The sequence below is a fragment of the Heterocephalus glaber genome, unplaced genomic scaffold (genome assembly GCF_053883595.1).
Source record: "Heterocephalus glaber isolate CG9 unplaced genomic scaffold, H.glaber_assembly_v1.0 deba00001564, whole genome shotgun sequence".
NCBI classification, from domain to species: Eukaryota; Metazoa; Chordata; class Mammalia; order Rodentia; family Bathyergidae; genus Heterocephalus; species Heterocephalus glaber.
Window position 1 is genome coordinate 4391063 of NW_028258351.1, and position 17256 is coordinate 4408318.

At 39.4% G+C, this 17256-nt stretch overlaps 1 protein-coding gene across 6 annotated transcripts in view; it reads left to right on the top strand.

The window, feature by feature from the left end:
* Positions 1 to 17256, top strand: part of Tada2a (transcriptional adaptor 2A) — a 57921-nt gene that overhangs the window by 31545 nt on the left and 9120 nt on the right. For all 6 annotated transcript variants that reach the window (XM_004870413.4, XM_004870416.4, XM_004870415.4 and 3 more), the window contains 7 exons: positions 1009 to 1072; positions 3749 to 3792; positions 7234 to 7344; positions 9739 to 9810; positions 11088 to 11220; positions 11891 to 11934; positions 14473 to 14546. In XM_004870413.4, the coding sequence (XP_004870470.1) occupies positions 1009 to 1072; positions 3749 to 3792; positions 7234 to 7344; positions 9739 to 9810; positions 11088 to 11220; positions 11891 to 11934; positions 14473 to 14546 (542 nt within the window). The remainder of the gene's footprint in view (positions 1 to 1008; positions 1073 to 3748; positions 3793 to 7233; positions 7345 to 9738; positions 9811 to 11087; positions 11221 to 11890; positions 11935 to 14472; positions 14547 to 17256) is intronic.

The following is a 17256-nucleotide window of genomic DNA, read 5'->3' on the forward strand; positions in this document are numbered from 1 at the left end:
GAACCCAGGTTGATTTTTGTCCAAGATAAGAGTTTTAGAGGATGGAAAATGTGTAGAATACAAGTTTGCAACTGAAGGCTCTGTGAATAGAGATATCCAAAATAATCTGGAGCTTAAAATAGAACTGAGATTATATGGTTTGATAATACTTGGAATCATAGAAATGGATGAGTTTATAAGAAAAAGGCGAGGAGTGAAAAAAATGAGAACAGAAGCCTTAGAAGAAACTCTGAAGATGGATGAAGAGTGGCTGGGGAAAGAAAAAACCAGAACTATTACATTAATTAAAACTTTTCCTATCCATTGCCTTTCTTTTTTATTGAACATGAAAGTAAAGTGAGGAAAGGATTGAAACATGGGCAGCCAAGCAAGGCATAGATTTTACATTGGTTAGATTATTTAATGGTGCTTTTTATTATAGAATGCAAAATTCTACACCCGAAACAGTTGCTGCTCCTGAAGTGGAAACTCCTGCTTTGGGAAAATTTCTGTGTCACACATTTGTTTTATCTTAATGTTGTCTCTTGAGCTCACTGTTGTGAACTTCTAATACAATCAGCATTTATTTTGGGGCTGAGGGTTTAACTCGATGATAGAGCACTTGCTTAGCATGCAGGAGGCCCTAGGTTCTATCCCCAATACTACAAAAACCAAACAAAAACAACATTTTTATGACTACTCTACTTCTAGCATATCCATTTATTACTAAAGTTCTAATATTCACCGTGTATAGTAGTATACATAGTAAATGTCCAAAAGAGGTGTTTAGTAGAAAGTAGATATTGTAATATGCAAAGAAATGCCATATAATCAATACATGAGGAAAAAGAACTTCATTTATAGTTTACTAAGAGGAAGTCAGTATGGTAGGATATTTTTATGCCTACAATAGACATATTTCCTATATTAGTGTGGAATAAGCTTCAGAATTTGTGTTAAAGATATTTTTGTCTTGGCTTTGTTTATATTATTTTTATATCTTTATCATTTATCCATATGTATTTGTAGCTCTGAAGATGGCTGTGGTAGATATCTATCATTCCCGGCTAAAGGAGAGACAGAGACGGAAAAAGTAAGTAGAAAACCATACTGCCTTCTTTCATTTTTGGACTACTGATCACATATAGTACATAAGAACTCTCCACTTTTGGCTCGTCTTGTGACCTTGGGGAATGACACTCTTTTTGAGCTTCAAGTTTTCTTTCTTTCCTTCTTTCTTTTTCTTCTTTAGAGATAGGGTCTCTCTATAGTTCAGGCTGGCCTTGAGCTCACTGTGTATCCCAGGCTGGTCTCGAACTCATGGTGATCCTCTTGCCTCAGCCTCCCAAGTGCTGGAATTACAGAAGTGAACCACCATGCCTGACTCAAGCCTCAAATTTTTCCACTGTCAAATAAGGATAATAATTTCTGTCTTATTTTTACTTTTTTCCTTACTCTTTGTTGATGTTCTGGTGAATAATAAGCAGTGTGGATAGGCTGTTTAAGATCTTTGGAAAAAAGGAACAAGATCTATTTAAAGTGGTGGCGTACTTTTTTTTTTTGGCACTGGGGATCGAACTCAGGACCTTGTGCTTGGGAGACAGGCAGCAGAACCACTGAGCTAAATCCCCGGCCCTGGTGTACTTTTTTTTTTTGTATTAAATTCTTTTATTGGTACATTGTAGGTATACAACACAATTACATTTCTCATTGGGAATTGTACCTTTACATAATGCATTTTGGTTCTTTTTTTTTTTTTTTTTGCATTTTAGTTATTTTTTCCCCATTCCTAGCCCTCCCTTCACGCCCTCCACCCTTCCCTATTTACAAAGACTTTATTTCCATTTTTTCCATTTCTCATCATTTTTCCTTTCCCTTCTTTCCTTTCCCCTGCCCTTCCCACTACCCCTGGTGTACTGTTTTTAATGCTCACATTCTTTTTTTTTTTTTTTTTTTTTTCCTCTGTAGCAGAGATAGAACCCAGGGCTTCTTCCTGATCCTTCTCCAGGCTTTTTAAAATTTTGAGATAGGGGGCCGGGGATTTAGTTCAGTGGTTTAGCCGCCTGCTGCACAAGCACAAGGACCTGAGTTTGATCCCCAGTACAAAAATTTTAAAAAATAAAATTTTGAGATAGGGTTTTGCTAATTGTTTTGTTGTTGTTGTTGTTGTTCTGGGGATCGAACTCGGTTCCTTGTGCTTGAGAGGCAGGCAGTGGAACCACTGAGCTAAATCCCTGGCCTGCTAATTGTTAATTTGCCTGGGCTGCACTTATATACATGATCCTCCTGCCTCAGCCTCCCAGAGTGCTAGGATTATAGGTATGTTCCACTATGCCTGGTTCCTTATTCCTTCTGTTTATTTTTTATGAGAAATCTTTCATCAAAAGGAGATCTTTTTGTTTTTGTTTTTCTGTTTTGTTTTGTTTTTTGAGATAGGGTCTCACTTTGTAGGTCTGGCTGATCCTGAATTCACTGTGTAACCCAGGCTGGCCTCAAACTCCCACCTGGGATTGTAGGTGTGTGCCACAACCCCTGGCAAGAGATCTTATCTTAAAAAATAAAAAAGGACTGGAGATGTAGCTCAGTGGTAGATCTCTCACCTGGCATGCAAGAGGCTCTCAGTTCAATCCCCAGCACCCCAAAAAACAAAACAAAACTATACACACACATTCAGAATTAGAAATTCAGGATCTCAGACTCCTGTTGGATTACAGAAATTCTAACAGTTCAGAGAGGGGTATGAAGGATGTGAGTGTACAGGGGTGTGTGTGGATGTGTAGGCCTGTATATTAATGATATTACTAACTATAGACACAAAGGTATCAGCAATCAGAAGAGGGAGTAGAGAGGCACTCTTGAGGGACCACAGTATGATCTAAAATGAAGCTCTCCATGTCTGGAGTGAACTTTCATGATTGCTAAAGAAGCTTACCCCTTTGTTCCCTTAAGAAGCTTTATTGCTTGTTATGAACACCTCTGGTATAACTAAGGTTCCAGGCACAACCCTATGTGTTTTCCTTAAATCCTACTTTGCTTAAAACACATAATTAGAGCTAGAGGGCCGGGGATTTAGCTCAGTGGTTTTGCGGCCTACTACGCAAGCTCAAAGACCCCGAGTTTGATCCCCGGTACCAAAAAAAAAATAATTAGAGCTAGAGAGTATTGTAGAACTCAGTTGTTGAGAATTGTTGTTAGATCTTATGTTTTATGCTGGCCTTCCATTAAACATGCACAATATATATTTCAAATAGCTTCAGAGTGTTGTCTGAGCCAGGGATGTAGCTCAATGATGCCATGCCTGCCTGGCAAACCCAAGGTCCTGAGTTCGATCCCCAGTACCAGGGGGGAAAAAAAATTCCAACAGAGTATTGTCTGAATGCACAGTTGGAAATATTGAATGTCTGATCATGGTGCTCTTTTATGGTTAGCAGGTTTCTCTTAAATGGTTGTTCTTGATTATCATTTTCATAAGCTGACTAATTTTATGACATAGATACAGATTCCCTTCTGTTTCATCTTAAGTGACAGACACATGTTTTTCAGTATTTGTGAATGGTAGTTGATTCATTCATCTAATAGTTATATGCCCAATGAGAGGGAGAATGTGTGATGTTTGTGATCCTAAAATTGTGTTGATTCACTGACCTGTGGAAGTTTGTGGGGAGTGAGTTCATTGGACCTTAGAGTTGTTATGATGTCTAATAAAAGATGCATATGGCAGACATTAAACTTATTCTAACACACCGATTTTTCTGGTTTTTCATTTTAGAATTATAAGAGATCATGGATTAATCAACCTTAGGAAATTTCAATGTAAGTGTTAGCTGGTTTTTAAATTTTACAGTTTCTTTTAATTATTTATTAATTTTTTAATAATTTGTTTTAATATTATTAAATAGTTTAAAATCATTTATGGCAGTGGTTCTTTTTTTTTTGGTACTGGGGATTGAACTTGGCTCCTTGTGCTTGCGAGGGGCAGTGGTTCTTAATCAGGCATCACCTGAGAAGATTTTAAAAACTCTAGGGCCAGGGATTTAGCTCAGTGGTACCGTGACCTGCCTCGTAAGCGCAAGGTCCTGAGTTTGATCCCCGGTAGCAAAAAAAAAATTCTGATGCAGGAATGGGAATGTAGCTCAATGGTAGAACGCATGGTTAATATGTACAGCGAAGCTCTGGATTCAATCACCAGCACCCAAAAAAGTCTCTAAGGCAATCCATGGTGGTAGAAAGAACTGTTAATTTATAATCAGTAACATTTGTGCTAGGCATGTTGCGGCACACTGTAACCCCAATACTGGAGCGGCAGTACTGAGGCAGAAGGACTGGCAGGGGCTGCATAATGAGTTTAAGGCCAGTTGCCTGGACTGCATATGGAGACCCTGTCTTAAAAACAAAAACAGTAGGGCCGGGGATTTAGCTCAGTGGCCCCACACCTGCCTCACAAGCACAGGGTCCTGAGTTCGATCCCTGGTATCAAAAAAAAGGAAAAGAAAGAAATTCTTATTTTTAATTAGTGTAGTAATCACAGCATTAATGAATCATTTTCTAGATGACATCATGTTTTGAAACTGTATGTTAAATATAACCATGATCTTCAGGTTATTTTTGTTTTTTTTATAGTGCTGTGGGTCAAACCTAGGTCCTCAGGCACACTACAGAAGCACTCTGACACTGAGCTATATCCAGTGTAGCCTGGTCTTCAGGTTATGAAAATATTTTTATATAAATATCAACACAAAATGATACTTTTATTTTGCAAGGTGGTATGCAAACAAAAGATATTTAACATTGTATAATGGTGATACTAAACAATTTTTAATATGTAAATGAACATTTATGTATTTATTGGTTGTTTTGAGATAGGGTCTTGCTGTGTAGTTCAAGTTATCCTTGAATTCACTATGTAGCCCACACTGGCCTTGGAATTTAAGGTGATCCTCCTGCCTCAGCCTCTCAAGTGCTGGGATTACAGGTGTGTGCCACCACGCCTGACAGTAAACATAATTTTTTTTTTTTTTGGTACCGAGGATTGAACTCGGGTCCTTGCGCTTGCAGGGCAGGCGACAGAACCACTGAGCTAAATCCCTGGCCCTGTAAACATAATTTTTAAGTGAATTGCAAACCTTGACTTTACTATTTTAAATAATGGAAATACCTGGGTGTTGGGTAGAAAAAGCACCTGTACCTTTTCTTCTTCTACAATGTAAAGTGTATTCATCAAATAAGAATGATCCTCATAATAATAATTGCAGTGTTCATTTGAAGTATTCATAGTAACTGTTTGTTGTACTCTTGTTTTGTGAAAGTAATGATTATCTTGGAATATATCTGGGTTTTTTGTTTTTTGGGTTTTTTGGTACTGGGGATCGAACTCAGGACCTTGCACTTTCGAGGCAGGTGGCAGAACCATTGAGCTAAATCCCCGGCCCAGCCCTGGAATATATCTTAATTGACGGAGTTTTCTGGGTATCTCTTTGACACTCAATGCATTGTTGGGTTCAGGTTAGCCAGTCAGAGGAGTTAAGTGTCTTTGTAATCTTTATAAATGTCTGTATATAGTTTTTTAAAAATTTGGTTAGGAGCATAAGTATGTTACATTTTTTATGCCCTTTGTAGTATTTTGTACATAATTTAAGTTATTGAGGTGTTTTAAGGATGTTACTTTTCATAGTTACATAATATGTATTTAGTTATATAAATTGGGTTTAACCACTTTTATTTTTAAATGTTTGACTTGTTTTCAGCCTTTTTTTTTCTACCGGGGATAGAACTCGGGTCCTTGCACTTGCGCAGCAGGCGGCGAAACCACTGAGCTAAATCCCCAGCCTTGTTTTCAGTTTTTAAAAATTATATAAATAGTGATGTTATGAACTTGTCTGCAAATAAAACTTTGTCTATATGTAGGATTTTTTTTTTTTAGTTGTTTTTTTGTTTGGGGATTTTTTTTGGTACCTGGGATCGAACTCGGGTCTTTGCACTTGCAAGGCAGGCGGTGGAACCATTGAGCTAAATCCCCAGCCCTTTTAGTTGTTTTTTGAGACAGGGTAGAGACATATAGTTTAGGGTGGTCTTGAACTCACCATGTAGCCCAGGCTGGCCTCAAACTTCAATCGATCCTCCTGCCTGGCAATCGCAAGGTCCTGAGTTCGATTTCTGGTACCAGAAAAAATTTAAAAAAATAAAAAACAGGACTTAATTGAAATAACTGTCATAAGTGAAAATATGTATCTTTAGACCAAGAGTACATAAAAATGGTGAATTATTTTATTAAAATCACAAAGTGGTTCACGAGTTCCTGACTCCACAAACCTAACAGTTATTGTCAGGCAGTTTTACTCTCTGTCTTCTTTGCAGATAACTTTTTTTTTTTTCTGTGGTACTGGGGATCAAACTCAGGACCTTGCAGTTGTGAGGCAGGGACTGCACCACTGAGCTAAATCCCCAGCCCTGCAAGTATCTCTTGGTTTGGGGTTTTTTTTTTTGGTACCGGGAATTGAACTCGGGACCTTGCACTTGCGAGGCAGGCGCTGGAACCACTGAGCTTTACCTGGCCCCAGATATCTCTTTAGATTAGAGATTTGGTCAGTAGTGATCCCCAAAGTTGCTAGTCCTGTCTTTGCCACATATGTGACCATTTACTTACATGGTAATTGTCAAAATATAACTTTATTATTAAATGAAGTTGTAGTTATTTAATTTGGTTTGAAAGAAAGCCAAATGGCCCCTTTGGACAGTGAAGAAATGTGTACCTCACCTGACCAGGGTTAGTAGGGAGATTTCAGGTGGGGCATGCAAGAGATCATATACTTACTTTTTCCAGGCTAATCTACCTCATCTAGATGCATTCTTGGTTTTCCTTGTTTGTCCCTGGAAGTTAGTATCAGAAATTGTGGCCAACATTATTTCTAAGAATACATGGTCTGCCTTTGTCATTTCCATTATTGCAGCAGTGCCTGACCCTATACAGATTAAAAGTCTTTGTGTGGGAGGTCAATAGTGCTTAGCAGTGGAGATGATGACCAGTGATAACAACATGTGTGATAATTGCTGTGATGCTGTTCTTATGATTAGTGTTTTGCTTTGTTAGACTTCCTGTTTGCCTCTTGTTATGGGTAAATTAGTTGTGTGAGCTTAGGAATTATGAGCTTTAATTTAATTTGTAGGAAAAGAAAAAAGTCGCAAAAAAAAAAAAAGTCGCAAATTTAAGGATCCTTATATTTTTGATGACATGGTTGTGTTTTGCTTTCTCTGTAGTAATGGAAAGGCGGTATCCCAAGGAAGTCCAAGACCTTTATGAAACAATGAGGCGATTTGCAAGAATTGTGGGGCCAGTGGAACATGACAAATTCATTGAAAGCCATGCACGTAGGTAGTTTTTGAACCTTGTTAAGCAAGTATATGTGTGTATATAAATAGGAGAAGCTGAGTGTGGTGGTGCATGCCTGTAATCCAAGTACTCTGGTAGGCTGAGGCAGGAAGATTATAATTTTAAACCCAGCTTGGGTAACTTACCTGAGAACCTATATCAAAATTTAAAAATTCTTTAAGGCTTGGGGGGTATGGCTCAATATGAAGGCCCTAGGCTCAATCCTCAGAACCTCTAAACAACCAGCAAATAAATAAACAAATAGATAAGGGATAATGGTATGTTTTATGTGAAATAAATAAATGGATATTTCTGTCTTTGCTTTTCTTTATTTATTTTTTTGCAGTAATGAGGATTTAACCAGGGCCTTCTTTGTTCATACAAGGCAAACGCTCTGACAGTGAGCTACATCCACAGTCCTTTTTATTTTTTCATTTTGAGACATGCTCCCAGTAAGTTGCTCAGGCTGGTCTTGAAATTGCAATCCTCCTGTCCCAGCTTCCTGAGTAGATGAGATCACAGGCATGATGAGATTACAGGCATGACTGGCCTCTATTTTATTACCATGAGATAAATTTGGGATTGTGAAAGTGGTTAAAGAAAGATTTTTTTTTTTTTAAAGTGGCTTTTGTTTTTCCCAGAAAAATGGTAGTTCAGTAGTTTTTCTTCTGACTTTTTATTACAGGAGTTTTCAGACATATATGAAAGTGGAGGCAGTAATACAGTAATAACCCCCCATACACACCATGTATCATCACCCAGCCTTAGCAGTTATCAGCACATTGCCTGTTCAGTTTCTTTACTACCCACTCCTCTGTGCTCTTAACCCTAACTGGATTATGAAGCAAATTCCAGATGTCATATAAATTTTTTGAATGTCATATTATTTTGTCCATAAATATTTTATTATTAAAAGTTAGCAATGGGGACAGAGTTGGATCATTCATGGACATACTACTTCATTCATTCTCTTGCCTCTTCAGTATTCCTGAGAAGAGTTTATCTTATAGATAGTTTGGTTTTTCCCTTTGTTTTTTTGGTACCGGGGATCAAACTCAGGTCCTTGCGCTTGCACAGCAGGTGGTGAAACCACTGAGCTAAGTCCCCGGCCTCTGGTTTTTCTAAAAAAAAAATTAAAGTCATTAAGCCAAGTGTTGTGCTGCATGCCTGTAATTCTAGCACTCTAGGAGACTGAGGCAGGAGGATCAAAAGTTTGAACCCAGCTGGGGATTAAGCTCAGTGGTGCCACCACCTGCCTTGAAAGCGCAAGGTCGTGAGTTCGATCCCCAGTACCAAAAAAAAAGGTTTGAACCCAGTCTGGGCAACTTAGTAACTTAGGGAAACCCTAAATCAAAATTAAAAATAAAAAGGAGCTGGGGATGTAGCTCCGTGTGCAGGCCCTGGGTTCAATTCCCAGTACTGAAAAATAATTTTTTTTAATCATTAAGGCCATTGAGACCTAGACTTTTAAAACAGTCTGGAGTGGGTAGCTTATTCTGTAGCTATCATTATGAAATCTGTATATTTAGCTTTTCAGTTTAGTTTTGGAAAGGTTCTTTACCAAGGCCCTTAGCCTGTTGTCATCATACAAATATTTCTTATTAAGCACCGTAGGCATGTATCTGAGCCACGTTGCTTGTCCTCAGCAAACACCTTGTTTAGTTGGAATTCTTTGTGTAATATTGTACCAAGCAATTGATCCTTTACTTCCTGTCCCAGCTTGTATCATTCCTAGTTTATGTGTCACTGCAAAGAACTATACCCCATGGATTGTCCAGGCTTTTCCTTCATCCTCTATTTCAAAAGCACCCAAGTTGGAATGTTCTATCACATAATAACTCAGGCAGTGCAACCTGATCTGGGCTCTCAGAGAAGGCAGAAATCTTTGGTTTATGGAAAATACAATGCTCCTTTGTCCCTGTGGGAGAAAAGCTGTAAAGAATCTAACTGGGGCTTGAGGACAGAGCTTTTGTCCTTCTCTTGCATCAGGGCTACATCAAGTAATACCAGAGACAGGTTTCATAAAAGAACTTCGTTGTGAGTGTGAGTAGAAATTTTAACAGAAGTAGGTAGAAGAGGAAATCTTGGTTGTTTAAAAAGCTATGTTACTTTTGTAGGCAGATGAATTCAACCAGTTTACTCCTCTAAGTTTTCCAGGAGCTAATTCCAGATGCTGCATCTGGAGACAGCAGCTGGAAAGCAGTTGGAGTAGGCTTTTCTGAGCTCTTGGGTAAAATTTCTAATGAGGGGTTACCAATAAAAAGTATTCCCCAGGTGAAATTCCCCAGCCTTTTATATGAAACAGAATTACTAAAGACACTCGAAAGTGAAAGTACTCACTGATGTTGATTTTGTTTTTCCAATTTTTCTCCTTTGTTCTTTTGGGAAAACAGTGGAATTTGAACTCCGAAGGGAAATCAAGAGACTTCAGGAATATAGGACAGCAGGCATTACCAATTTTTGTAGTAAGTATGCTTTAGCTACATACTGTATCAGAGGGCAAATATTATCCGCATGCATAGAGGGAATCTCTAAGGTGTGAATTTTTTTAAACAAGATTTTCTTTTCTTTTCTTTTTTTTTGGTACCAGGGATCGAACTCGGGTCCTTGCGCTTGTGCAGCAGATGGCAAAACCACTGAGCTAAATCCCTGGCCCAAAACAAGATTTTCTTTTTCAGAATGAGTTTTCAGTCTTTTCAGTAGGGTTTCATTTATTTAATCTCCTAAGTACCATCATCTAGATTTTCTGAAGTGGAATAAAAGTCATGACACAGAGATGAAAGAGGATACTGCTCTGGCTCCTCTCTATAGTAGGGGATGTGGCTCAGTGGTAGAGCACTTGCCAAGCATGCTAGAGACCCTAGTAAATATTAGTTACTTCTTGAGAATGGAGCTATGAGTGGCTTTTATTTTCTTTGTACTTTGGGGGTTTTCCTCTCTCACAAATTTCTTAAATACAGAAAAAGAATAAAAATATATCATTTAGTATCAAGAAAGAGATTTTAGGGCCGGGGATTTAGCTCAGTGGTACCGCGCTTGCCTTGTAAGCTCAAGGTCCTGAGTTTGATCTCCGGTACCCAAAAAAAAAAGAGATTTTACTATTTATTCCTTTTTTCTGATGGTGGTACTATGGATTGAAGCCAAGTCCCTCTACATGGCAGGTGAGAGCTCTCCTACTAAATTAAATCTTCAGCCCTTTATTTCTTTTTTTGTTCTGTTTTTGAGACAGGGTCTCACTACGTAGTTCAGACTGGCTTTGAACTCCCTGTGTAGCAGAGACTGGCCTCAAATTTATGGTGATCCTCCTATCTCAGCCTCCCAAGTGCTGAGATTATAGGCATGCACCACTACACCCAGCTTTCTTTTTTGTTTCATTTTTTAAGACAGGGTCTCACTAAGTTGCTCAGGCTTGCCTCGAACTTGTGATCCTCCTGCCTCAGCCTCCTTGAGTGTTGGGATTATAGCCGTGCACCATCAGGCCTGGCTAAGAAAGGGATTTTATTTTATATTTTTTGGTACCGGGGATCAAACTCGGGTCCTTACACTTGCACAGCAGGTGGCAAAACCACTGAGCTAAATCCCCGACCCCTAAGAAAGGAATTTTAGACTGAGGGAAATTTACTTGGTTCTTGGAAGAATAGTTTTACAAAGGAAATCAAAACTAGACAAACTGTTTGCCAGTCCGTTAGGAGGTCCTTCTGCTGCATTGTGATTATAGTTGTGGTATTTTCTATACCTTCAGGTGCCAGGACATATGATCACCTAAAGAAGACACGAGAGGAGGAGCGCCTTAAACGCACCATGCTCTCTGAGGTTCTCCAGTATATCCAGGACAGCAGTGCATGCCAGCAGTGGCTCCGCCGGCAAGCTGACATGTGAGCAGTTAGCCCTGGTTGAGGGAGGCACTCCTCTGGGATGCTTGGCCTTCACATGTGTTTTTGAACTCTTTTGTGGGTACTGTAGATGGCAGAGTAATAATAATTGAGTAGCTAGAAGAATTCACAAAGATTTTAGCAGTCTGTCTCAGAAGCAGTGCAGTATTCACAGTTTGGGGAAACATAATTGGCCTTCTACAATCCTACTTTCCTTAGACTTTATTTTTAAAAATTATTGTATTCCCCCTAGCCTCCCACCCACATCTCTCCCCCTCCTTATCTACTGATATGATATTCACTGAAAAATTCACATTCTTACCCCTTCCCCATTAATTATGTCAGTGATGTTCCATGTTCAGAGCTCTTCTTAGCAAACTGAAGGGATTTTTTTCCCCACAGAGCAGATTTTCTTTCTTGGTTAGTACAGAGGGGTATCCTATAAAACATTATCCAGGGGTGGGGATTTAGCTCAGTGGTTCCACCACCTGCCTCACAAGTGCAAGGTCCCGAGTTCAATCCCCAGTACCAAAAAAACAAAAAACAAACACTGTCCAGTCTATCTCATTATATCTCTTGAAAGTGATCTTCCTGATAAATGGCACCTAGTCCAATAGGGCTTTTAGAAATTGTCTTCGATGATCTAAGTTTAAATTCTTCTTCTTCATTGTAGTGATTCTGGAGTGAGTCCTTCCATTCCAATGGCTTCAAATTCAGGTAATTATTTCTCAAGCTACAGCAAGTCTTTTGTTGTTTTGTAGTGATGGGGATTGGAGCCAGGGCCTTGTACATGCTAGTCTTGATTGTGAAGATTTGTGAGGTTTGCATTCAAGAGGTTATAGTGACCTAGCAATCCTCCCTTCTAAGTGGGATCAGGTTGCTTAGGCAGAGTAATGGTAATCGAGTGTTAGCCTAATTTATAAACATTAGCACAATTTCAGAACCTTCATAGCCAGATAAGGATGATCTATGTCTCTGAGATTATAGAGATGGGAAGAAAAGATCCCAGAAGGTAGCTTCTTCGTTTTACTAGTGTTCATGGTCAGTCACTATAGGTTAGTTTAGTTGAATTTTATCTACCACACATTTTAAACATGTGTCTGGCAGAAAATAGATGAAAATCTTTGTGTCTGTTGTAAGCCGTGAATCGTAGTACTTTGCCAGAAACGTAAGGATTTCTTACAAGTTTGAGACTTAAGGTTCTGTTTCTGTATTTAAGATTCTGTTTCTATATTTATGCTTTTAACTCTCTGGGTATGTCCTATTTTGAGATTAGTTTTTAGAGCAAGATTAAGCCATTTGCTATCTGATGATCCTTGGTGGATTGATAATCAGTGAGGAGGAACTTGAGGAGGTATTAGTTAGTAAAGCTCCGAACCAAGGTTATAGTGTTTCTTTGCCTATATTCTTGGTTATCTTTCATCCTTGCTCCATGTGATGGCCATTTCTCCTAATAAGAATATACAGAAGTGGGCCAGGGATTTAGCTCAGTGGTTCTGGCGCCTGCCTCGCAAGTGCAAGGTCCCGAGTTTGATCCCCTGTAAAAAAAAAAAAAAAAAAAGAAAGAGAATATACAGAAGACACTCCACTGATAGGAAACAGAGTAGTCAAAAGTCATCTATTTGTCATTATTCTTTGGAGGCTTGAAACAACAGACCTTGTGAAATCTCTCAGTATATCAGAATCTAGATAGGGCTCCAGTAAGGCCACTTGAAAGATTTTTTTTTTTCTTCTTTTTCTTTGTTTCAAGTAATTATTTCTTAATACTTAAGGGAAAAAAAGGAGCCATTTAGTGAGTTGCCAGGACAGTGAAATCCAGGTTTTATAATTTTCTAACTTCTAATTCCTCTTCCCTAAATAAGGAAATACAAATAACTTAATACCAGCTAATTAAAATGAATGAGCTAGCTAACATGACTGTGCACCTATGGTACTTATATTTTAACCATTTGTACTCTCTTACTCACTGTTCTTCCTAGGCTAGTTTTAGTCTTCTTCACTCCTAGACTTAGGTTCAGGTGGCCCCTTGCTCTCCTTGATGCTCTGAGTTGTTCTTCAGGCAATGAAAGGTTGAAAGCCTGGCCTCACTGATTGTAGCCTATCCACTGGTGACTTGTGAAGTAACACATTATTTTATCTTTATTTTCAGCATTTAGGATAAGCACTTACCTCCTTTGTTGATACTACAGAGAAGCCTGTTTTCCAACAGAGCAGCTTATTACAGTCCCTTCCTGTTTTTTGTCCCACCTAAAAGGCAATTCCCATAAAACTTTTTTTTTTGGTACCGGGGATTGAACTTGGGACCTTGCGCTTGTGAGGCAGGCAACAGAACCACTGAGCTAAATCCCTGGCTCCACCATAAAACTTAATATAATATTCTATATTTTTTGCTTAACTCACTGCATCTGTCTCTATCTGATCTCTAATCCCAAATATATATTCAGAATAAAACCCAAAATATTTTGTCTATCAAGCTTCCTATCCTTCCCTGGCCAGTGACCTCTTTTTGGGTTTCTTTCTCAAGTATGTGAGTTGACCTTAGTCCTTGTTTTGCCATACAATGGCTAATTGTTCCTGTTGGTGGATCTTTCAGGTGAATAGTGTTACTTTGAAAGGAACAGATCTTCTCTCACATAATAAATAAGGAGGGCCTTTTGCTGGCCTAACAGTCTGCCTTTGATCTGAAGGCACATAGTACTTGGGTAATTACTGTGTTTGCTTTGTACTGCTGGCAGAGTGGTAAGGATTAGAGAATGTCTCTCCTGCAGAGTTGTTATTTCCATTCATCAGCTGTCAAGGCAGGCAGTGTGTGACCTTTCTTAACTGGATGACATCTGGGCTTCAGATTTTTTTTTTTTTTTTTTGGTACCAGGGATTGAACTCAGGTCCTTGCGCTTACGCAGCAGGTGGCAAAACCACTGAGCTAAATCTCTGGCCCTGGGCTTCAGATTTTAGAGTCTCCTACATGGTGGGAAGACATAGGTGGTAACTACTATGGTGAGCAGTCATATTTGATGCTAAAGGAGTGTTTTGGCAGAGCAAAAGACACATGAATTTATCATTTTTTATTCTGAAATGAATGTTAAGGTGCTCATGTTGTTAGCTAAACAGGCCCAGATGAATGGGTTTGACTTTCCTACAGCTGGTATAGTGATTCTGTACTTAGCCGGTCTGGCTTGGACTAAGCTTTGTTATACTTTTACACTTGAGCAGTTGTTGCTTATATGAAATACATGTTCCTCTCTGTGTCTGTAGGTAGACGGAGTGCACCACCCTTGAACCTTACTGGCCTGCCTGGCACGGAGAAGCTGAATGAAAAAGAAAAGGAGGTAACAAAAGGAAAGGGAACTAGAGGAAAGAGAGTAGATTATTCGCTGTCTTTAAAAACTCATTAGGGCCGGGGATTTAGCTCAGTAGTTTCACCGCCTTCCTCAAGGTCCCGAGTTCGATCCTTGTACCAAAAAAACCTCATTATAGCATGACACTCATATTGCTCCACCATCTAACATACATACAGGCCTATCTCTGGCCTGTCCTAGAAGTCTGGGAACTAAGGAACTAATCCTGGCAGGTTTCAGAACTACTTTATCACCCTGCCACCATTTCTCTCTGGGGGGAAGTTCATGTGATAATGTCAGATAATAACAACTATCATTTATGGAGCATTTAGCTTGTGTCAGACAACTATTATGTACATTATTTAAATAAAATTAATTGTTTGTGAACCTAAAATAACTTTACATGAAAATAAATATTTTCTGTTAGAATGGTCATTTTGAGAAGCTCTGTGTGTATTTCAGCAATACAAAGTTGGGTCAGGATTGTGAATTCAAGTCAGTCTGGACTGCGGTGACACTTGGTCTCAAAAAACTTAGTGATTCCAGCACTTGCCTTGCAAGTGCAAGGTCCCAAGTTCAATTCCTAGTACAAAAAAAAAAAAAACCAAACACAAAACAACAATATGTCCATTACTTAAAACAGTTTTAGAATTGTTTCCATAGCGTCTTAAGCATAAACAAAAGAATTCAGAGCTGGCCATTGTGATACACGCCTGTAATTCCAGCATGCTTGGGAGGCAGAGGCAGGAGGATAGCAAGTAGAGCTCAGCCTGGACAATTTAGTAAGACCTTGTGTCAAAAAATAAAAAAGGGCCCGGTGTGGTGGTACACACCTGTAATGCCAGCCCTTGGGAGGCTGAGGCAGGAGGATTGCCGCAAGTTCGAGGCCAGCCTGGGCTACATAGTAAATTCAAGCTGAGTCTGAACTACATAGACCCTGTCTCAAAGAAAAAAGTGTGTGGGGGGTGCTGGAGATAAAGCAATCCCCAGTATTTTCTCTCTCCTACACAAAACAGAGGAATTCCGAGCCCAGTGCAGTGGTATACACCTGTAATCTTAGGTACCCTAAAGGCTGAGGCAGGAGGATTGCAAGTTTGAGATCATCCTGAGGAATTTTTTTTTTTTTTTTTTTTTTTCTGAGACAAGGCTTTGCTGTGTAGTTCAACAACTCAGTATGTAGCCCAAGCTGGCTTTAAACTCACGGCAATCCTCCTGCCTCAGCCTCCCAAATGCTGGGATTATAGGCTTGTGCTGCCACACAAGGTGGCAGCCTGAGCAGTTTAGCAAGATCCTATCTGGAAGTGAAATTTAAAAATGGGCTATGGATGTAGCCGAGTGGGTGTAGTTGTTTCCTTGCATGATTGAGGCCCTGGGTTTAATTCTAGCTTTCCAAAAAATGGGTGGGATGGATTCAGCATTACATACAGTTACACATTAATTTTTATTTTAAAAATAGCAGGACCCACATCCACTCCCCCCACCCCTTACCCACGCGTCCCATCATAATCATCAGACTTACCTTTCGGACTTACCTTTTGGCTATTTCTATAATTTTGTTTGTTTTGAGGCAAGGTCTTGTTGTGTAGTTTAGGCTCACTTTGAATTCATTTCGTAGCCCAGGCTGTTCCTAAACTTGCAGTCCTCCTGCCTCAGCCTCCCAAATGCTGGGAGTACAAGCGTGTGCCATCACACCTGCCGGTTTCTAAAATTTAAATCTTAAATCTCATAAAAATCATCTTCAAGAGTTTTCAGCCGGGTATGCTAACACAGGCCTGTAATGCTATCACTCGGGAGAAGGAGGCAGGAGAACTTCGAGTTTGGGGCCAATCTAGGCTACATAGTGAGATTTTGTCTCAAAAGAAAAAAAAAGTGTTTTGAAAAGGGGGTACCCTAGCCTTGAAGTCCATTTCATGCTCCTCATGTGCCCCTTTTACAGTTCCTGAAATTCGTGCCCCACCTGCCACTCTTTAGCATTACTCTTGTCAGACAATACAGAAGAGTTGTGGTATTGGGAGTATATTAGTCTTATTTTATCCATCAGGAACAATGAAGATTAGTTTTGGAGTAGAAGGAAGTAGATGTTCTACATACATATTTCTGAAGAAAGCCACAGGCCAGTCTGATTTAAATGTTCAATGGCCTGGAATTGCAGGGATTTTTTATTCTTACCACACAGTGCTGACCTCAGTTTACTCATTGCTGGATAATGGCAGGTGAACTGGAACTCAGCCAACTTTCTAGATTTTTTGCAGTTAAAGTGGCTTCTTCTCAAAGTGGAAACTTAATCACAAAAACAGGTACTACACCTTTAAGGTCATACCAACGATAATGTGATTCACATTTCGGAATCCAGGAAGCTGCAGCTTCTGCACGGTGTTGGTCCTCTGGCCTGGTGTTTAAATGCTTGATTCTTGGGTGAACCAGGCTGCCCCTCAGGGACACATATTTGTATTTCCCTATAAACTCAGATATCCGAGCATCCTGAATGAGCTAAGGCCTCTCCTGGCATCACATGCTGGCTTCTGCTTCCTGGGTGTCTGTCCTTAGGGAGTGTTCTCTCCAGGGAAAAAGAGACTAAATGGAATGTGGTCCAGTCACTCAACAGCTCCTATAAATAGTTGGAAGTTGATGTCACTTCTTTTTGATTTTGCTGTACCTGCTGGATTAAATTATGAGAATGACAGATGTTAATGTTTATTAA